A 24,392-nucleotide genomic window follows, 5' to 3' on the forward strand; every position below is an offset into this window, starting at 1 on the left:
AGACTAAATAGACTGAAATCTTGCAGTAAGAAGTACAGTATTAAGTACTGATGAATCAAAGATGGTTAAGATACAGTTCTTGAGTTCAAAGTGCTTACAATCTCATAGGAGAAACAGACATTTAAAAGAATGATTCAAAGTACAGAGAACTTTGTGAAGTGATCTCATTTATATGTGGAATCCAAAAGAATGGAACTCATAGAAATACAGAGTAGAATGGTGGTTGGAAGGAACTGACAGGTGGGAGGAGATGTTGGTTTAAAAAAAAGGTGCAGAGTAGCAAGTGGCCAGGATGAGTCACAGGCAGGGCAGGGCACACTCTGCTCTCTGGCAGCACCCCGGGGAGACCGAGGGGCAGCCTCACACAGTGCTTGCTCTTTCTCGGATAATGAGAGTCTGTCAGGTGTTCAAGAAGATGAATATAGAGCCGGAAATTTACTCTTTTCGTTTTGATTAATGCCACATCTAAACCAAGAACATAGAAATGCCTCGTGATATTTTATTAATATTTGTTATTTTTTCAGTCAAATAAATCAAATTGAGGGACATTCCTGAGCCACTATTTCTTTAATAACAATGCCTAGAAAAGGGGAGTACTCTATAAACAATTCCCAAGCTGTAGAGACTAACACATTTTTATTTTTTCCCTGGTTCTGACAGTTATTTTAAGGCTCTTATAGAAAGTGTGAAATTCTAGACAGTTTATTATTATTTATTGGCTTATACTGTATATCTTCTTACTAAGGATTATTTTTTGATAATTATGCTTTTACTTCCAAAGTCTTTAGTATGATGCTTCATGTAAAGCTAATGTTCAAAAACCTTGATATTATTATGATATTGCTAGGAGGAGAAATGAGTAGGGAGGACACCACACTTTGCTGTGACAAGTTATTATGGGAAGTGCAGGTATTTATTAAGCGCTTCTTTGAATTGATGAGCCAGTCAGCAAAATGTAAAATTATTGGTGACCAACACTGCACATCCGATTGCCACTAAAAATTTCCATGCCTTTCTTAAGCCAGATGGCCGGGAGGTGGGCACAGCTCTTGTTCAAAGTCAGGGGCCCCGCTGTGCACTAGGGGCACCCTCCACCCATGCTGCATGGGTTCCTTTAGGAGGGAATATTCATTGTTGGGTGATTTGCAGAAATAACTACATGAGCCCCTGCCAGAGACAGCACAGGGATTTCTTCAGCCCTCGGTGGACACCGCTCCAACAGCTGCATCCCTCTGCCCAGTCTTCCCCGCAGGACTTAGGGTTTGATAGAGTCCTACCTACCCACTCTCATTCTTACTCAGCAACTAATATTTATTGAGCATTTGAGAACTCTGGCTCAGGCACAGGGTCCACTTTGTATGGACTTTGTCATTTAATTCCTAAAGTGCCCTTGTAAAATAAGGCCTTACGACAACCCCTTGTCTGATGTGGAGCAGCTTTCCCAGACTCACACAGCCGGCAAGTGGTCGAGAGGGCCTGAATCCAGAATCTGTGCACTTAACTGTTTTCATTATGCCACTTTGGTGATACTGATGGGATGCTGTTATCTTCAAATAAATGCACAAAAGATGTGAAGACATTTGGGGTGAGTGGGTCTGGCTACCTGAGGAAGTAGCCCCCGGCAGTGGCGCGCCATTTCCCACTCCTGGCGGGCAAGCCTGGGCTTCTGAAGGATGGGTGTGCAGCGCCAGTGTGGGGCTATCTCTTGGCATCTTCCTGTTGAATCACCAGGTCTACTGTTGTCCCCAAATCGGTTTGGAGTTGGTCTAACAAGTAACCAGTAGTCCTAGGTACAGCGCCATGGAAACTGCATATCTTTTCTGTTATTTTTCATTACTCATGATTGTTTCAAAAAAGAGATGGGAGAAGGTGAAAGAGAAGGTACCAGATAACCCACCATCCTAGGTGGGTCTTGTACTTTGGGAATTGTGTACATATCAGCTGAGACTTTTGAGGAACTACTATGTGTTCTGGGTTTTTCCCTTCATCCTGGTTGGTCAGCAATGATGACACGCTCTTTAGCTTGTGTTTAGGAAACTTTCTTTGATATTTTGGCCCCTTGTCACCCCAGGTGCGGACAAGCGATTAGCAGGGTAACACGTGGAGAGGGGTGCAGCAGGAGAGGGGACCCAGGAACCCGTGCGATGCCCTCGGTCACGAGTTCTCATTAGAGGAGTCCGGAGTCCCCGCTCCTCCCTCCTCCCAGTGAGAGTTTGTTAGTTTGCTTTAACAGTTGCTCTCCTGCTGACAAACCTGACACAGTTCAGTTACCGGATTTCACCTGTGAGGACGCAGTGGTATTCATATGCAAATAAGCCACAGTTTTCAGACATTACTTATGAAGTAAGGAAACTTCCATTTTTTATCCCCACCCACGAACATATTCATACGACTTATCGATCACTTAGGACTTTTTGTTTATAAATAATCTGGCTGAATTATGTCTCTATTTTATGCATTTTATGTCTGTAGGTTGTAAGTCTGTATTTCCTTCAGGTCAGACAGTCACATTTTACTACCTGGGGGGTCTGAAAAGAAAAGCAGAAACCCCTCAGCTGGAGCCTTCATTGCTTGTGATTAACAACGATGAAAACCCCCGTGACCATAGTGCCTGGTCCTAAGTAGCAGCCCTGTCATGGAGTATTACTGACTTTGTTTACAAAGGACAATATACAGAGGCCAATCATCATCAACAATATCATCATCATCATCATCACCATCATCATCATCATCCTGTACTTCCCTTGACAGATGATGAGTACCAGGGCAGAAGGATACTCAAGGGCCCAAAATATAAGTAAACTAAGTCAATGTGCAGAGGCCCCCACCATTAGAGGCTCCTATAAATCAAGCAAATAAATAACTAAATTCAGTTTGTCACAAAGAGACATTTCCCTCTAAGATAGTTATTTCAAATGTGATTTTTATCCACACATAATAGATGAGTAAAATGGACACTACATGAGCCATCCTATTGCCGACTTCTGCTTCTGGAAAGATGAATTACATGTCCTTTCCCTATTCCTCCTGATAAGTACAGTTAAAAAGGCATGTTATATATTAAACAAATGTAAGAATTAAAAAATGGAGAGATAAAGACAGACCAGCTAGGAACCTGAGAACCTAAGGACATTATAGAAATAGGAGTCAGAAGCAGACTGCCCTAAATAACGGTGTCGGAAATCATGACAGTGACTGGTGGAAGGTGGCCAGGTAGTTAGCAAAGGGTATGAAAGGATGTCACTGGTGATGAAACGATCTGCAACTTGGTCTGGGCTCTGGTCATATAGGATTATTCACTGGTAAATACTGACCAAGCTGCACACTCTCTCTATGCATTTAATTGTATTTAAACTGTGCTTCAATTTCAAAAAGTTTAAAAATAATTTTAAAGTGACCTGAGAGAATCAGACCAGCAAAATATGTCTTGTTCTCATGTCTAACCTATAGTAACATCTTTATAAATATTTTGTTTGTTTGGATACCACTTCCTTCCATGACACTAACAACCCATCTTAGATGACTTTGATTGACTGAAGTTTTGTGTGCTGATGAAGTATAATGCTATTTGTATAAGTATATAAAGATTAATTTCATCAAAATCCACATATTTCATCAATCAAAAAGCATTTTGGCATAGATAATACTATCTTGTTTGGCCTGTAGTCAGGCCAAACATTCAACATTTTACATTGAACATTTGTAATGTATTCACATTGTCATATGCTACAAATCTGAGAAAAAAGCATAAAAATAGAATGCTATGGGACTTACTAGCTCTAAAAACTATTAAGAGGTTCCAGGCACATCAGGCTGGTGAGTGTAGCCTCTGGTTTATAAACTAAGGAGAGGAATGTGCAAGAATTTTGATTTTATGAAAAATGTGGAGAAAAACATAACCATTATAACATTAACATTGTATTGCAAACTCTCTTCAATTTCTTTCCCCTGGATTCCTCATACAAAACAATTGAATCTCACATCATATTCTGTTTGGGGATATTGCATTTTGTCAAGTAGTGGAAATTTCAAATAATTAAAGATCACATGCTATAACCAACGATTTAAGGGTAATTTCCCCAATGTAAGAATTTTGCTTGTGTTTAGTAATATGATTTTAAAGTATGGTGCTAGGTGTTCACCAGGATTTATGGTTTTTAAACTGAGACACAAATATCTTGTTATTAAAAGGCCCTTATAGGCCAGGCGTTGTGGCTCACGCCTATAATCCTAGCACTCTGGCAGGCTGAGGCGGGCGGATTGCTCGAGGTCAGGAGTTCAAAACCAGCCTGAGCAAGAGCAAGACCCCGTCTCTACTATAAAAATAGAAAGAAATTAATTGGCCAACTAATATATATATAGAAAAAATTAGCCGGGCATGATGGCACATGCCTGTAGTCTCAGCTACTCGGGAGGCTGAGGCAGGAGGATTGCTTGAGCCCAGGAGATTGAGGTTGCTGTGAGCTAGGCTGATACCACGGCTCACTCTAGCCTGGGCAACAAAGCGAGACTCTGTCTCAATAAATAAATAAATAATAGAAGGCCCTTACAAATATCCTGAGCCATTCATTTTCCAAAAAATTAGAAGTATTAGGCAAATATTGTCTCCGCCTCTCCATGATAGAACCTAGTCAACGTTTTCAGAAGTGTGATCCAGTGGATACACATTTGGCTGGTGAAGAAATGTGGGTGGAGGGGAAACCCAGTGTATCTCCATTTGCTTTGTTTTTGCAATAGATCACATAGGTTCCTCAATTTTCCTCTTCAGTAAATTAATTCCCACACAGTAAAGCTAATTTCCATTGAAACCTATGGGCCTGCTCTCTGGTTGGACCCTGCACATCAGAGTTCGCGGTTTTCAGTATTAAAAAACTCTCCTGAGTCATTAATAAAGTATTGCTTCTGGCTAGGAAAGAGAGTTAGTGCAAGCACTATCTGGAAACAGAAAAGGAAGACAAAATACATACATGCTTTTGCCTAGTCAGTTTCAAATCGCTTCTGGCAATAATGTTAATTTCATTTCTACTCCTGAATTTCTATTTCACAGGAATAGGAGAAAATATAGTTACTGAAATGAAATGTAGTTTCATATAAAATGCTACTGAACCAACCCAATGAATGCTCACAACTAAAGGTATTATAACCATAAAAAGAAGAAAATTGATAGGCAAAAGGGATAACCGTATACCAGCATGAATTACTAAATGTTTTGTTTTTTAAGCTTTTACCTAAATAACTTTGGATCACATACATTTTTTAAGGAGATAGTTAAGAAGAATGAAAAATGGCATTCAACTTTGCCTTTTTTTTTGGTATGAAATACACCATCACATTTTAGGAATCTTGGTTTTGTAGAAAGATTTAACAATTTGAAATTCTAGGAAATATCAACGTAAAGTTAAGGACAACATAGTTAGATTTAATAGTCAAACCCAAATTTTAAGAACTTTATATTTTATTAAATAGCACCAATTTTTCTGCAACTGGCATATATATGTGTGTGTGTGTGTGTATATATATGCATACATAGTGTTATTTACATACTTTATTGAACATATTAACATATAGCAATTTTGCTAAATTACATATGCAAAATCAATCATACAATTGTGATTAACTTTTCATCCCTTTGTGTTTCTTTGCATACAGAGATAAGAGAGCTGTTGGATATTAGAGTGGAATGGATTGCATACATATTCAGACTTAAAATCAGGAATTTCTACAGGAAATGGGAAGAGATTTCAACTATTATTCATATATATTGGGAGTAATAAAATCATATTTTTGACTGATAATGCTTTCAAGAACTTTTAATTTTTGTTGTGTTATAAATAATTACTCTCTGTTTTCAATATGCCTCTACCTCATTGAGACATCTGACAGTAAGACTGAGGAGAATTGTGGGGGTGGGGAAAGGTCAGCAGTCCCGTGCAGACGCTGCGACCTGGGTCCTTCTTCTTTGGCTCTGGGCCTGAGATCTCCTCACTCTCCTCCTGCTTCCCTGAGCTGTCCTTCCCACAATGCTTCAAGGACCTCGGTCCTCCTCTTATTGCAACCCCTTTTCTAAAATGTACTTTACATAACTTTATCTACATCTTTAACATGACTGAACCATAGATGAATTCAATTTCATATATATTAATACCTTAAATCATGAAATTCCTTATTCTGGTTTATGAAACATTACACAAGAGTTAAAAACTACTTTTGTAAGCAATCTAAATTAACTACCGAATATCTTCTTATAGCTTTCCTGTAACAGGAAAGAGGCAGTGATAAGACAGTACACATGAAATTCTTCATGGAAATTATAGTATTCAGGGAATTTCTAATCCTTAATAAAAATTTTGCGAACTCAGTAACTTTGAGCACTGCAAAAATTAAATAGAAAGGTACATGGAAGAAAAACCATGTTATCTAAAAACGCCATAAAGCTCAACTTTCTAAATACAACAAAACTTTCTAAAATTAACAAAAAATTTTTAGCTCCATGATATCAAAGATCTGACTTAGGCAGCGTCTGTGCTAAATCACACTTAAAATTTTTAAAAGCTAAAACTATGGTATGTGAGGAATTATCAGCACAATCACAGCCTTCGTCCCCATTTTACATTGTTCAATCTGAACCAAAGGCAGACTGCTCCATACACGGACATGTAAAAATCAAACGGGATTATGAGAATGCACTTGGGTCATCCAGTTTTAAATAGAAAACACACCTATGAATTCCACTAGAAGGAATAATCCCAAATAGTGACATTCTACAAAACATAAGGTATAAAATTAGGTATAAAAGCGGACTGTAATTTTCAGTGAAGTGCAAATAGAACAGTGAAGACCTCTCCAGGTTGACAATTATGGCAGCAATTTTAAAACTACTCAGCAGCTGATTAGGACCTCTTATAAAATTAATTAAAATGCACAAAAAACACGTTGCATTTCTAATATAGAAGTTAACACTGATACAGCCACTGCATAATAAGACTGTTTATCATGTTTTCCTGGCTTTTTTTAATTGAATAATTGTCAATGATAGAGAGTTAGAAATGCATTAATCATATTCTTAGAGTTTTTCTGTCAATTTTGTTTTTGAGTTGCTAATGTCATGCTATTGACAGAGTGGTAGGCAATTTAAATGAAACTATAAGGGTATTCAGTCCCTGTAAACTAATTACATATCACTTGAACCCCCCATGGACTGTCAGAGCCTAATTAAAGAAGCTCTTTCAGAATTTTGCCTTTGGCAATCACCATTCTACTCCTTACTTCCAAGAGTCAAGCTTTTTTTAGATTCCACATGTAAATGAGATAATACAGTATTTGTCTCTCTGTGTCTGACTTATTTCCCTTAACACAAAGTCCTCCAGGTTAACCCATGTTGTTGCAAATGACAGTATTTCCTGGTTTTTTAAAGCTGAATTGTATTTCATTGTGACTATATACCACATTTTGTAATCCATTCTTCTGTTGATGGACACTTGGGTTGTTTCCGTATCTTGGCTGTTGCAAATAATGCTGCAAGAAACATAGGAGGGCAGGCATCTCTTTGGCGTACCTGTTTCAATTCTTTCAGGTGTATACCCAGTAGTGGGATTGCTGGATCATATGGTAATTGCAGTTTTAGTTTTTGGAAAAACCGCTGCACAGTTTTCCAAAATGGATGTTCTGATTTACAGTACCACAAACAATGTACAAGGGTCCTTTTCTCCACATCTTCACCAGCACTTATTGGGGTGTTTGTCGTTTTAATAAATAGCCAATCTGACAGATATTAGGTGATATCTCATTGTGGTTTTAATCAGCAAGAACAATCAGGTAAAGAAAAGCAATAAAAGACATACAAATAGAAAAGAATAAAGTGAAATTATCTTTATTTGCTGACCACATGATCTTATTTGTGGAAAATCCTCAAGACTCCACCAACAAACTGTTAGAATGGATAAAGAAATTCAGTAAAGTTGCTAGACAGAAAATCAACTTAGAAAAATCAGTAGTGTTTCTATACACTAATAGCAAACTGCCTGAAAAGGAAATTAAGAAAAGAATCAATCCCATTTACGATAGCATCAAAAATATAAAATACTTGGGAGTAAATTTAACCAATGAAGTGAAACATTCATATACTGAAAACTATAAATCATTGATGAAAGAAATTGAAAATGATACAAATAAATGGAAAGATATCTCATGATCATGGATTAGAAAAATTAATACTGTGAAAATGACCATACTGTCCAAAATGATCTACAGATTCAGTGTAATGCCTATCAAAATTCTAATGTCATTCTTCCAGAAATGGAAAAGACAGTCCTAACATCCATATGGAACCACAAAAGACCTCAAACAGCCAAAGCAATCGTGACCAAAAAGAACAAAGGTGGAGGCATTACTCTACAGGATTTTGAAATATATTATAAACCTATAGTAATCAAAACATCATGGTGTTGGCATAAAAACAGACACATTAACCAATGTAATAGGATAGAGCACCCAGAAAAAAACCCACACATCTATAGTTAATTGACTTTCAATAAAAATGCTTCAAACATACAATAGGGAAAGGATAGTCTTTTCAATAAATGGTATTGGGAAAACTGGATGCCCTCATACAGAAGAATGAAAATGGATCTTTATTTTACCACTTATACAAGAACCATCTCAAAATAGGTTAAAGATTTAAATGTAAGGCCTGAAAATAAAACTACTAGAAGAAAACATAAGGGAAAAACTCCTTGATATTTGTCTGAGGACTGATTTATTGGATATGACCTCAAAAGCACAGACAACAAAAGCAAAATTAAACTAATGGAATTGCATCAAACTAAAAAACAAAGGAAACAATCAATAGAGTGAAAAAACAACCCACAGACTGGGAGAAAATATTTGCAAATCATTTATCAGATAAGGGGCTAATATCTGAAATATATGAGGAATCCAAACTACTCAATAACAAGAAAATAAGTAACTCTATTACAAAATGGGCAAAGAACTTGAATAGACATTCCTCAAAGGAAAACATACAAATGGCCAACAGATATATGAAAAATGTTCAACATCACTAATCATAAGAGGAATGCCAGTTCCTGTTTAGATGGTGAGATCTTTGATGATTGGAGTGATTAGGAAATAGGAAGCATTTCACCCATGTCCTAAAGTAGAATTTTAAAAAGCTGAAGTGTGAGTTAGTTCTGCTGGAGGATTGCAATAAATACATGATAGTGGAAGAAAACAAGTCAGATTAATGAGCACCAAGAGGACAAGAAGGGAGCAGTGGTTCTTCAGAGGAAGGGGCAGGGTGGAGCCAGATTACATAGGGTCCCTTGCACAAAGGTAAGGAGAATGAATGCTCAAATTTAACTTAATGTGTGTTCAGCCTATATGTGGATCAACAATTTTAGAAACTTGGAAAGAATATCAACCACAGTTTTAACCTTAAAAATGAAGCAATGTTTCACAAAAATTAGGAGAGATATTAATAATTTACTCATAGTAGTGAGAGAGAAATTAGTATTTGCAAACACATGCTAACCATGCATCCCAAGCTCAATGATGGATTGTAGTTTATTAATTTCCTTACCCTTTATATCTCTAAGTAGAAAGATCTTCGTGTATAGTTACAGGTCAATAGGAATGGCACCAGTGGCTTTGTCAGATAATTCTGAATATTCAAAAGATATAGAGCCATCTTACATTCAGCAGACAAACATTGCTTTGACCAGCATGCCACAGACAAAATCTGCAAATCTGGCTGCTTTACCTTGGGAGAAAGTGGCAAAGGAGCTTTAATGCACATCTTTCATGTACTTTAGTAAGTACAAATGTGGACAAAATGTAAAACTCTTGGTGCAAGCATTTTAATCTTTTTCAATCTTTTAAAGAAAATTAAATCACTCTCAACATCATAATATTTTGGTGTAGAAGTGATAAATTCAAGCTATTGAAGATATTTAATACATCCCTGACATAAACCACTTGAACAAATCCACTGGAATCATTCTGCAGGTATAAATTTTTCAATCATAGACTTATGAGGAAAAACATAATTTTTTTTTGCATAACCCAGAAAGCTTCCTAATGGGAGCTTCCAATTCTGGCTCATATAGAGACTGAAACTATTCACAACAGGGGTCTCAGTCCAGTTCAGGGATAAGCTGTCGATTCATGTCTACAGTTGTCACAGTCAGTGCAAAATTCCTTCAGGTGTTCTTCGACCTTCCCTCCCTCCCCAGGGTTAACACTGGGCTCAGCCAGCTTTGGAAGTTGCCCTGGCAGGGCTGGCAGGAGAGTGTATTCAGGCCCTGACAGAAGGTCAGCTCCAGTCTGTTCTCTGGGCTGGTGACCTGCAGCTGACCGAACCAAATCCTCCCATCCCCAGCAAGACAGTCCTCTCCACAACTTTTTCGTGCTTCTTTCTCTTCCCTCTGATTGACCTCTTGTGGCATCATGGCCTTCCTCACCTGCCTTTGGTATCTCAAGGTGCCCTTGGGTAACTTGGCCTGTCTTCATTTGCCACTTGGAGCTACCACAATGTGTCCTGTCCTGCCACTGTCCGAATGTGCCATATCATCATCGGGCTGGCTGTCTCCTCTCCACTCTACACTCGGGGGGACATGCTTAGATCTCCAAACTTCAGTGGAGACTTCCATTAAGCCACCACCTTCAGGACTCAACTTGAGGGCAGAACTTCAGGGAAGAGCCTACCTCATCATCCATTCTAAAGTTCAACCCTGTTGAGTTTTCCTACTTTTGGAATAGCAGAAAAATTAACATATCTTCAGTCTGCTCAGTTCCCTTTCAAATTTTTCTATCTCAGACCCAGGAGATGCTTTGGGACTTTGCAATTGAGGATTTGCTGCCTTCATCCACACCTCTGCAATGATCTCCTTTTCTCTACACAGGGAGGTTTATGACAACCTGAGTTAGGAGCAGAGACTGAGGTCTAAGGGCACCAGTGAAAAAATTCAGTGACCTTGGAACCAAAAGTCATTTACATTGATTGAATGCATCATCCCAGGCATGGAAACGGTCTTTATAGCAATCATCAGTGCCATGAAGGACGTTATTAATTTTATTTTAAATGTCACATCCCTCCATCCCTTAGTACAGAAACTTCCATTTTGAGTTTCCAGTTGACTTGCACCAGGACTCACAGAATGATTCATCCTTACATGTTCAGGTATTAATATTTTTACCACCCTCGTTTTCAGGGATGACTAGAGCAAATAAATGTTAAACAAATTTGCCAATAGTTCGTTCTACTTATCCCTCCAAGAAAAATATTAACTTTATGATGGGTTTTATCAGTCTCTAGTCTATAACAGAGAGTCATAGAAGTTTTTGGTGTAAGGTGCACCACTTTGAATGATGGTTGTGTGGTTCCGATATCTTGTCTCTTTTGTTCATAAAATTCACCAACTTCACACTGGAAAACATTATCCTGTGCTTATTCCAGAAAATATAAGATTACCTAAGTTTTGTTCAAAGGTCAATTGACAAAGTCGACAACATCCATCATGCTCCCATCAGGGGCACGTGCATAGCAGGCAGTGGGAAGTAGGGATGAGTGGATCACTGGTCCAGGAAAGCCTATTTTCAAATATCCATCCTGCGCTTTCTCGTTCAGTTGTCTGGGTAAAAGTATCGCACCCAGAGAGGCCTTTCTCCCAGGTTAATAAAGGTGCTTTTTATATTTGTATTTGAGTTGTGATCACTAATACTGTTTTCTATCCTAGATTCTGAAATTTATATTTGTTATTATCTTTGTCTCTATGCCTCAAAGAACCATTTAGAGTCATTGATTCACTTCCATAAATCAGGAACTTAGTGAAATCTAGTATTAACAGCTAAGTGCAAATTCACAAAAATTAATTTCACACTCAAAAACATAAAAATGCATTCACTGAGACTATATCCTTTTAATTAAGTATTGGCTAAATTATAATTGATCTTACTTTTTGATTTTGTGAAATACATATTTCCTTTTCTTCTAAATTCAGTAAACCACCTGCTTAATTATGAGGGAACATTCAGAGGCTCAGGAACAGCAGTTCGAGAACTGCTTTATGCAAGGGGGTAGTGCCTGAGATTTATCGAGTGAGCACATGACAAGAATAGAGCAGTGCTTTAAAGAAGATTAATTGAAGACTTTGCTAGGGATTTACTTAATTAAGGAAAGCTTCACAAGTTGAAGATCAATCATGGGGCTATTAAGATAATCTAAATGAAACATGAAGGGATTGAACTGGGGTGGGGGGAAGATCCATGGAAGCGAAACAAAAGGATTATAAGCATGAAATATTTTAAAGAAAGAATACACAGAATTTGGCATCTGATTGAGGATGAGAGAAAGAAAGGGCATGATAACTATAAGATTTTTTTCACAAATCACCCAACATTAATAGATAATATTTTGTATTCATATACTATAGTCTTCATGGAGTATAAGTGCTGGTGTAACAAACTGATCCTTGGATTTTATAAAAGCAACTTTTGACCATTTTTTTGTGTGTGTTTGTGTGCACGCGCAGCATACTCACTTCTTCAAAGAAGAGAAACTAATGTGTTACTGACACTGAAATCTATCCTCTGTAGGTTTATTACATCAAAAAGATAACTAAAATATTTATGCACATTGCATGAAAAATAAAACGTGCCAAATACGTTTTCTGTACTTACTGAAAAACCACCAACTATGTTTTTATATTTACTAAATACAGGTAAATTGATACAGTGTTTTCAGGAAAATCAGGCACAGATTGCAATTTTTTTCTGTTGAGATAATTATTTGTGCTAATAATAAGGAGAATGAAGATAAAGAGAAATAATAAAGAGAAAGTGCACATCCGTTCTGGGAAGGCCACATGCTGTTTTGCAAGAGAAGCTGGCATCTCTGCTACCCCTTCTTTGTTCTGTGGAGCCACACAGACAGCCTGAAACCTGGGCAAATCACTGACAAGACATGAAGGGCGTGTCAATCCAGGCTCTCGGCTTTGTTGCATGCAGTGTGTATTCCTGCCTCCAGGCTCCCTGCATTCTTCTTTTCCCAAACGATGATTACATGATTCTTTCCCAAAATAACTGGAGAAGAAATGAGGCAGAAACAAAAATAGACAAATGGGACTACATTAAATTAAAACGCTTCTGCACAGCAAAGGAAACAACCAACAGAATGAAGAGACACCTATTGAATGGGAGAAAATATCTGCAAACTATTCCTCCAATAAGGGACTAATATCCAGAATACACAAGGAACTTGAAAAACTCAACACCAAAAAAATAAATAATCCTATTAAAAAGTAGACAAAGGACATGGATATGCAATTTCCAAAAGAAGACATACAAATGGCCAAGACTTATATGAAAAAATGCTCAACATCACTCATTATCAGACATTTATCCAGCACTTTCTTACTCAGTTGCAAGTCAAAACCACAATGAGATATCATCTCACCCCAGTTAGAATGGCTACTATTAAGAAGACAAAAAATAACAGATGCTGGTGAGGATACAGAGGAAAGGGGACTCATACACTGCTGATGGGAAAGTAAATTAGTACAGTCATTATGGAAAACAGTATGGAGATTATTCAAAAAACTAAAATAAAACTACCATAGGATCCAGCAGTCCCACTACTAAGTATTTATCTAAAGAAAAGGAAATAAGTATACTCTTTGTTCCAGCACTCCCATGTTTATTGCAGCATTATTCACAATAGCAAAGATGTAGAAGCAACCTGGTAAGGACTTTTGCATCTATATTCATAAGGGATATTGTCTGTAGTCTTCTGTTTTCGCTGTGTCCTTTTCTGGCTTTGTTATCAAGGTGATATTGGCTTCATAGAATGATCTGGGGAAGATTCCCTCCTTGATGTTATGGAATAATTTCTGCAATATGGGTAACAGCTCTTCTTTCAATGTGCACAAATCAGTAGCATTTCTATACACCAATAATAATCAAGCTGAGGATCAAATCAAAGACTCAATCCCACCCATAATATAAAGAAAATAAAATACTTAGGAATATACTTAACCAAGGGTGTGAAAGATCTCTACCAGTTGAACTATGAAACACTGAGCAAAGAATTGCAGATGACTCAAACAGATGGAAAAAATATATAATGTTCATGGATCAGTAGAATTAACATTGTTCAAATGTTTATTCTACCCAAAGTGATTTACAGATTCAATGCAATCCCCATCAAAATACCAACATCACATTTCATAGATCTAGAAAAAAATAATTCTACACTTCATTTGGAACCAGGAAGGAGCCTGAATAGCCACAGTAGTCTTAAGCAAAAAGAACAAATCTGGAGGCATCACATTACCAGAATTCAGACTATACGGCAAGGCTATAGTTACCAAAACAACACAGTACTGGTACAAAAATAGAGTCAGAGACCAATGGAACAGAACAGAGAACCCATATATAAAACCATCTACACACAGCTGATTGATCTTTGACAAAGCAGACAACAACAGAAACTAGGGAAAGAAGCACTATCCAATAAATGGCACTGGGAAAATTGGATAGCCACCTGCAGAAGAATGAAACAGGATCCATACCTTTCCCCTCTCACAAAAATCAACTTATGGTGGATAAAAAGCTTAAACCTAAGGCATGAAACTATAAGAATTCAAAAACTGTTGGAAAAACTCTTATAGACATTGGCCTAGGGAAAGAATTTATATAGAAGACCGCAAAGGCAATTACAGCAACAACAAAAATAAATAAAAGGGTTAAATTAAATTAAAAAGCTTCTGCAGAGCTAAGGAAATAATAAACAGAGCAAACTGACAAATCTATAGAATGGGAGAAAATATTCACAAACTACATATCTGATAAAGGACTAATATCCAGAAACCATGAAGAACTCAAACAAATCAGCAAGAAAAAAACAAACACCCCCCCATTAAAAAGTGGGCAAAAGACATGAACAGAAGTTTTTTGAAATAAGATAGACAAATAGCCAAAAACACATAAAAAATGCTCAATGTCACTAATAATCAGGGAAATTCAAATTAAAACCACAATGATGTATCAACTTACCCCTGTAAGAATGCCCATTATCAAAAAGTCAAAAAACAATAGATGCTGGCATGGATGCAGAGAGAAAGGAATGCTTACACATTGTTGGTGGGATTGCAAATTAGTACAACCTCTATGGAAAACAGTATGAAGATTCCTCAAAGAAATAAAGTAGACCTACCATTCGACCCAGCAATCCCGCTACTGGGTATCTACCCAAAGGAAAAGAAGTCATTTTATCAAGAAGACACCTGCACTCAAATGTTTATAGCAGCACAATTAACAATTGCAAAGATTGAGAATCAACCCCATTGCCCATCAATTCATGAATGGATTAACAAAACGTGGTGTGTGTGTGTGTGTGTATATACACATATATGTGTATATATACACATATATGTGTGTGTGTATATATATATATATATATATACACACACACATACATACATACCATGGAGTACTACTCAGCCATAAAAGGGATGAAATTAATGCCTTTTCAGCAATTTGGATGGAACTGGAGACCATTCTCCTAAGTGAAGTATTTCAAGAATGGAAAAACAAACATCACATGTACTTTCTGAAAAATGGAACTAACCAATGGGCACACATGCTCAAAGGGAAGTAAAAGTCAGTGGAAATCAAGCAAGTTGGCATGGAGCAGGGGAGAAAGGAAGAGGGAAAAAATACCTAACAGGTACAATGAACACTATTTGGGTAATGGGCACATGACTTAAGCACTACAGAAGCTATCCATGTAATAAAAACAATGATACTCCCTTAATATTTTGAAATTAAAGAAATAAACAAAATAGGATTTCACATCTAGAAGAGCTAAGGCTTGAGTTTACTCTTGTTTTCCTTTACCCCTGTGCCCAGTCTCAACCACTGTTTCAGTGATAATGACCACCCACTTAGGTTCTGCAGGAATATAAAAGTAAAAAAAAAAAACCCAGAACCAAATATCAGCAATGAATGAAATAACAGACTTAAATATATGTTGAGCAGAATGAAAAGTTAAGCTATTCATTTTTGATTACCGTATTGCCTGTAACAAAGTCCAGAATGTGTTTATTTGGCCCCAGTGTGCAATGCACTAATGTGCTCAGATATTAAAAACACCAAGGAACACAAAAGGGAAGAAAAAGCAAGAACAGCACAAGAAAGAAGGCAATAAGGAAATACGAAAGTATATTCATAGTATGCACTTTTTTCATCTTTTTCATGTATGCTACAGATATTTTTTGTTAATAGTGTAAATCCAATTTTCTAAGACTTTATTCAAAGAAGTTTTACATCAGTTTTTGTTTGAAAAAAAGGCAGACTGATGCATTGTCACTATTTACATGATATTTAAAGTTCCCTCTTATTTACACAGCAAGATAACATTCAATTCTCTACACTTCTGTTTAAGCATATGTAAAAGAATCACTCCTCATGAGATATGCTTACAAATATAAATGGAATATTCACAGTGGAGCATGAATAAACCATTACATGTTTATTTCTCTACGGTGGATGCTAAAGTCAGCCATAATGAAAAATAAACTAAGAGTTGTAGTTATAACCTAATAAAAATCGTTTTAAAATACTTCTTTATTTTGCCAATTTTCTTGTCCAAGAAGGGTAATTAAATAACCTAGGACAACACAATGTATACTTGTGGTAGGAGAAAAGAATGCAAGGTAAACAAAAGGACATGGCTCATTCTAAGGCCTTCAATACATACTTACATGCTGCAACGCATATATAGAGAATTCGAACACTGTCAAAGGCAGGTGGGGCTCGTTCCAAGGCCCAGGAGGGCTGGACCAGGAGAAGCCCAGCAGGACCAAGGAGCCAGAGTGATCAATGTATTCATGTCAAATACAGCCTCAAAGTTTCAAATGTGAATAAATATGCTTATTTGGAATTTTATTTCCTTCTGCAAAGCATCAATCCATTATAATTACTTTGTTAAATGAAAAGCCAATGAGAGTCACCAAGGAGCCATATGAGGAAAAAACAGACTCACCATCTCTTCGATTCAGCCTTGCAAACCCAGGGCCGTGGCTGCTGGACAGCTCCGAGGAGCTGCTGAAAGACGAGGGAGGCAACGCGGACACCAGCGGGGCATCACAGTCACCTGCCCGGGAGGAACACCAGGACGTGGTTAGCACACACTTTGCAGCTTGGGGGAAATAATAGCTCTAAAAATATATATATTGGGACCTAGGGCAAGCATTACTCCTCTTTTAATTTTTAAACAATTTTAATATTTGCACTGCAGTATAATTCATAGAGTAAAATTCCTGATAATTTATTCAATCTTTTAAAAAAATATACAGTTCTATTAGCTTTGACAAATGTATACAGTTATATAACCTCCACCATAATGAAGACATAAAACAGGTTCATTAGCCTTCACAAGTCCCTAATGTCCCACATTTTCTCAATTCTGCGAGGTGTCTAGGTATACCACCAATCCAAGACTACTTTAAATTAAATTTGATGCTTAGTTTCTTTGAGTACACACACACACACACACACACACACACACACACACACACACACAGAGGCAGTATAAATTCTGTGCCCAAACCTTAATTGTGGCTAGAAATCCTCAGTGTCCCTGCACAGAACCTGAGGGGACAACACAGCTGGAGTCTGTGCTAGGTGTTCAGCTCAGTTACCTGTGTGAAACCAGGGCCCAGGAAAGGCAACACCTGCAGTGGAGAACTAGTAAACCCACCCTGCAGACCTGTGCAGAGGAGTCGCTGGGGATGCCTGCCTGCAGGAGATGGGGCTCCTCCTTTTCCCCTGGTATCTCCAGCCTTGCAGGGAAGTGCTTGCCCTTTCAACCCAGAGACCCCGGCACGTCACTCTCACCTTGTGGTCATCTTCTGTTTCTTGAGTTCCGGTCTAAGATTGCTGGGGGTTAAGGAGTGTTTGAGCCAGACTACCTTACTTGTTATCAGGCAAGGAGGACCCTCAGGTCCCACCTGCTCCTGGTATCCACCATCTCCAAACTTGGGGAGACACTGGAACCATTCCCACCTTGGGTTACTCTTGTCCTGTGTGTAACCATGGGTAACCCCATGTGTAACAGAAGTCATTCAAAGGTTATTTCTGCATCCTTCAGTTCAATCTTTTAATCATTTTATTTGTAGGCATTCCAAATACCTACAAATAAGAAAGCTACCTCTTCTAATTTTCTAGCATGATTATTCATCTATTAATTTTAAACATATGTTTTCTGTCATATAGCAGGATATTTTTGTGAAAGAAGGAGGCTATACTTTGAACATATCATTAGAATATTCTGAACCGGATATTTTGTATACTTTTTTTCCTTGTGAGAAACTTGTTAAGTTCACAGAAGGAAAGAAAGCATGTAGAACTAACTAGATTGCCATGACTTATCAAAATGTCAACTATGTTCAATGAGACAGATATAAGAGGTAGTCCGGGCTCTCCCGCTGATTTGTTACCTTGAGTACATGACACTGGGGACAATAAAATGGCAATTCATTGATTATAATTAGCCTGAGTGAATATGATTTCATAAAGAAATATTAGAATTACAGCAGCTTTTCTGAAAGCATGAATTGCCATTAAGATAGTGACATGTCCTTAAGATATCACAACAGAAAAAAATAACACATTGTGAAGCATTTATCCTAAAATAGTGAGAACAGTATTTCACTGCTCTGTAGAATATTCAAAGTATTTGATACAGAAACATTTTTCTATATATTCCCTAGCGGTGACAATGTTATATTTATATAAGTAAGTCAGACACTGGGACTTGTGATTTTAACACATACAGAGAAGCACCCCTCCACATTGCTGCAAATTACATTATTTTATTCATTTTTATGGCTGAGTAGTACTCCATAGTATCCATATTTGCCCCATCTTCTTTATGTACTCATGAATTGAAGGACACTTGGGTTGATTCCACATCTTTGCAATTGTGAAATTGTGCCACAATAAACATTCGTGTACAGGTGTCTTTTTGATAAAATGACTCCATTTCTTCTGGGCCGACACCCAGTAACGGGATTGCTGGGTTGAAAGGTAGGTCTACATGTATTTCTTTGAGGAATCTCCGTATTGTTTTCCATAGGGGTTGTACTTATTTGCAGTCCCATCAATAGTGTATAAGCATTCCTTTCTCTCTGTAGCCACACTAGCATATATTGTTTTTTGACTTTTTTATAATGGGCATTCTTACAAGGGTAAATTGATACATCAGTGTGGTTTAATTTGCATTTCCATGATGATTAGTAATGTTGAGCATTTTTTCATGTTTGTTGGCCATTTGTCCATCTTCTTTCAAAAAACTTCTGTTCATGTCTTCCGCCCACTTTGTGGAAGTGTAGAACATTATCCTAAGTGAAGTATCTCAGGAATGGAAAACCAAGCACCATATGTTCTTGCTAATAAGTGGGAGCTGGTAGATGGGTACGCACTGGCACAAAGTGATATAAAGGACACGAGAAACCAAGAAGAGGGGAAGGCAGGAGAGTGAGTGAGTGAGGGGTAAAAACTTATCTATTGGGTACAATGAACACTATTCTGGTGATAGGAACACCAAAAGCCCTGACTTAAGCATTATACAAGATATCCTTGTAGGAAAATCACTTGCACCCCTTTAATTAATTTTTTGAAATTTTAAAAAAAGCAGCATCAATTTAACACACTTGACATGGGGAGCACCCATTATTTTCTATTAATAAATGTGCACAGCAAGATGACCACAGACTCATGCAGTGTGGTGAAGAAAAGTTTGTTTTCTCTATGGCTTCTTTAAACTTCCCCCTGAAATGTTTACATCACAAGAGAGCTTTTCTGATTTCCCCAGCACAGACATTCTCTGGCTAACACTGGGCAGTTAGGATGCTTAGACATCAGTGGATATGCTACATAATGAGCTAAGAAAAATAGAGGAATACTAGTCCACCTTGCTAAGAACTTTATTTAAATTTTCTAAAAAGGCATTTCAAACCAAGAAGATGCTAAGATATAAGAAGGCAATGAAGCCTGTACTCCACCCTTGGATGACAGGTCCCACACCACCACGAGAGATCACAGCAGGGTCCAAGCAAGAAGGACATTATTAGGGGATACTGCCTCCTAAGCCTGTCTGCCGGATGTGTTGTCTCATTTTTGCTGGGGCAGGGGACAAAATTCAGGGACATCTTTGAAAGTAGCATCAAAAACTTTTGGATAAAAACTATTCTTAAATCATAAAAACACACTAACTATAGTCATGATGCTTGTGTAGCACAATGTCTTTCCAGACTACAGCACTGGGCTTTTCACGTGTCCCTGGGACTCCTGGCTCAGATGCTAGCTCTCCCTGTGGGGTCATGAGCTCTTGAGGACACAGGACAAGTCTTTCCCTACTCTGTACGCTGTAGACCTAGCACAGAAGCTGAAAGATAGCACATGCTCAATAAACTTTGATTGAACATTTATTAATGAATAAGTAAACAGAGTTATAATTAACCAGTAAATTTAATTAAAATTAATCTTCCCAAATTATTAGATTAAATTGTATTGTTCCAGCTAAAAGACAAGAGGCCTAGAGACATTACAGATTCTTGTCTCAAGGGTGATCCCAAAAGAATGTTGTATATAGGTGTAATAGATAATATCCCTTTTACCCTTTCCCTTGTTTTCTCCCTAGTCTCCCAATATGTATTTTACTAGTCTCAGATGATTCCAGTATCATTATGGTTCAAGAATAAATCTATAAAGACAGCTAGAAACAAAATTACTGAAATTTTCAATTTCACCTTTGGAAAATTCAAGAGTCAGTAACATTTGTTTGCCAAAGATTCACTTTGTAAAGAAGAAAATTTCTAGGCACAGGCTTAAATAAATCTGTTTTTAATAAAAACAATAAATTATACAAAATAAAAAAACATACCTGGTATCTAAGTTTATTTATTGCTCTTTCTATACAATTTTCAATTTTGTGAACAGTTTCTTCTTAGAGTTGTACGCTACTGAGATTCAGAGTCAAAAATATGGTGGACATCCCACGGGTATTACTGAGTCTGGATCTCCTTCAGCTTACTAGGAAGTTTGGTTAAGATCTGCTGTATTTCCATGTGCTTGCCTCAATAGAGGGATGTTATAGATATGTATTGTTTCATATTTAATCCCACCATCCAAAGGTAGGGATTCATTGCCACAAAGATGTATTTTATATTACTTTTCTGCTAGAAGATCATGGTTGAAGATGCTATAAGATGTTTTCTTCGGGGTTATTTCATACTTGTTCAAAAATGGTGAACTTGGTTAAAATGTCATGTGCTGAGCTAGGTGACAGCTGGATTCATACTAAAAGTTTCAAGTTTGAAGGAGAGAAGTGTTTGTAAAATGCAGAGAATAAACATAGCATGAGAGAAGTGAATTAGTTGAAGACTCAACAGTGGTTGAGGGAGAAGAAAAGTAACCCTACAGGGAATCCCATGAGCTGCCCTCACACAGCCATCTCAGGTCACCACCTTGACAACTGACCCTAGACCAGCAGGCCTTGGGCTCACTGCATTGCCCTGGACTTGTTGACTCGGTCTTGGCGATTAGCCCTTCCAAGGAGCCTCTTTCCCAGATTGCATGACCTGATTTATCTCCCCACCCCTGCTTGGCATCATGCTCAGCTTGCCATTTCTCCCTGGTAGATGCTCTCAGCATGTTTGGGGATTTGGGCCATGCTGCCTAGGAAAGATTTGGGCCAGAAACCATTTTTTAGTATTATGTTCATAAAAAACAGTGGAATATTCAAAATTAGTCTGTAGGCTTTCTACAAATCAACACTCAATTCACAGATATACTAATCTTAAGGCTCAACTTTTAACATGTGGATATAAAAATGATTAATAAATAAATTTGAGGAATTGCTCTTACCTTTTCTACGTCAGAAAGAGATGATATACTTTTCAAAACAGCATTTCATTTGAGTGTATTAATTCTTTCACTTAGTCAATAAAAGTGTATTGAGTACCTACCACATGCAAAGCATTATGGGGGTAAAGAGACACATAGTTCTAGGTTTAAGAGGTTTAGAATCTAACGTGGGACATAAGAGGGAAATGTGTAAATATCTGTTATATGAACAGATAACAGGGCAAAAAAATGCACAATACTATTTTTTCCCAAATGTACAGAAGCTTCTTAATTGCTTAGGAATAAAACCAGCTTCTGAAAGAGCAAGCACTATGAGAGGAGAGACACGTGTCATGGTGCCTTTGGGAAAGATGAACATAAACCATGCATTTCCAAACAGTGACTAGTTGCTCTGAAATCTGATGATAAGAAAGAAATAAAGATGAATGCATGGATGGCAGAAGTGAAGATTTTACCCGTATCTGCAGAGGAAATGGGACAAGCCAAAAGAGGAAGATACAGCTGACTCTGTGGAAAGCGTCTTTAAAGCTAAGCAAGGATACTTCCGGTATCTTTGGGTAGAGCTCTGCACCAAAAACCACACTATTCCTTAAAGGATTTTATTAAAAGAGAAAACAGCATTGTGTTTGTGGTTGAATGCCTTTATCAGAGAAGAATTTTACACACCATTTGCGGTAGGCTGATGATAACACCATTTGTGGTGGGCTCCCACGGATATATCCATGGCACAATCCCTGGCCCCTGTGAATGTTATCTTATAGGTATAAGGTTTTCCAGATGTGATTAAAAACCTTGAGATGAGGAAATCATCTTGGATTATTGGGATGGGTCCTAAATACCATCAAAATGCCCTTGTGAGAGAGACGCAGGCCACACACACAAAGGAGAAGGTGATGTGAAGATGGAGGCAGAGGTAGGAGAGAGGTGGCCATGATGGAGGAGTGCAGGCGCCACCAGACGCTGGAGAAAACAAAGAAGGTATTTCCCCTGGAGCTTCCGGAAGGAGTGTGTCCCTGCTGACATCTTGAGGTTAGACTGCTGATATTGATGCTAAACTTCTGGCATCCAGAACTGTGACAGAATAAATTCTGTTGTTTTAAGTCATCTAGTTTGTGCTCATTTGTTTGTAAGAGCCATAGGAAACTAACACACCATTCATATGGAATTACATATTGATATTTTAGGGGGAAATGCAGGAAAGTTCCACTTAAAATGGTATTAATATCCACTTTGAGTCACAGAGATAAGCAAATCTTTCAGAAAAGGACTTTGTGAAGCTAAGTCACTCTGCCAGGTGCATGCTGGGCGGCTCCCGCTTCCTCTTCACTGTGGAGGAAGCTGGTCACGGTGTTGGCAGAACCTAAGGCTAGAAGAAGAGTGGAGGGGGCCCCAGGACCGATATCATGAGGGGCAGGCAACTTATTCAGCATCAAATTATCAGGAAAACACACAATCTGCTATTGAAGAGTTAGACAAGCGGTTACTCTGTTATCACCAGGTGTACAGAAAATCTCTTCATTCTAAAAAAAAAAAATGATTAATGTCCCTTCAAAGACTGTGTAGATGAGGTAAATTCACTAACTTCACAGCGGTGTTCCCGTATCATTCTACAATTGAGTCGCTGAGGAGGACGCCGTAAGGAGATCGAGTCACAAGGGGCAGGGGTGCCCACGCCTCCCTCAGCCCAGGTCCATATGCTCATCCGGATGCAATGCTATCTCATTCTCTCCGGGCATCACTTGCCTTTCAAGTTCTTAATGTACCTTAACATTATTTTAATTCGAGTTTAAATAAACTTTTATTTAGAAGGTAGGGAAAGTTTACCTTGTGCGACAGATCTGAGGTGATCTGTGCATTGCTACCTAAGGGCATTCTCCAGCACAAGCACGGCGAACACGGCAGTGACGCTAAGCATGGCATCGATTTTTTGCCTTGCGAAAACTTCTGTTGCAAGGAGTCCTGGGTCTCCATTTGATCATCTTGAGTGACTGCCTGCCCTAACTCTCACTTCATGGCGTGGGATGAGGCTCAGCCAGGGCGGACACGCGGCCCAGGCCTGGCCACCGAATGCCCTGGCCTGCTGGCAAGGATCATGCAAGGACGGTCAGCAAGTTGGTGCTGAAAGAGTGACAGCAGAACTTGGGAATTCAGCTTGAGCTCCCGGGGAAAATATTCATCCATTCGTTCAACAAATATTTGTTAAAAATCTACACCGTGCCAGGCATCCCTTTACGCTCCGGGGCTACGGGATCTGCTCGTGTGAAGCGTATCCCAGTGAACGGAGTAAACTAATAAAGGCATAATAGCTGCAGAACTGAAAACTGGCAAAAACAAAAACAAAGATGTGTAATCATGTTTCTAAGCTAGTGAACACTATGCCTGAAGCTACTGCACAGACAGAGCTGCTCACAAATTAGGCCAGTGTCGACGAAAAGAAAACTGAAAAGGAGGAAAGAGGCAGACTGCTG

General features: G+C 38.1%; 1 protein-coding gene across 1 annotated transcript in view; it reads right to left on the reverse strand.

Moving 5' to 3' along the window:
* The window catches only part of LOC105881341 (contactin-associated protein-like 3), a 201,165-nt gene that overhangs the window by 162,577 nt on the left and 14,196 nt on the right, over positions 1-24,392 (reverse strand). Inside the window, exon 2 of the mRNA XM_020289234.2 lies at positions 17,039-17,149. Coding sequence (XP_020144823.2) covers positions 17,039-17,149 — 111 coding nt within the window. The remainder of the gene's footprint in view (positions 1-17,038; positions 17,150-24,392) is intronic.

Source organism: Microcebus murinus, chromosome 12, assembly GCF_040939455.1.
Source record: "Microcebus murinus isolate Inina chromosome 12, M.murinus_Inina_mat1.0, whole genome shotgun sequence".
Classification (NCBI taxonomy): domain Eukaryota; kingdom Metazoa; phylum Chordata; class Mammalia; order Primates; family Cheirogaleidae; genus Microcebus; species Microcebus murinus.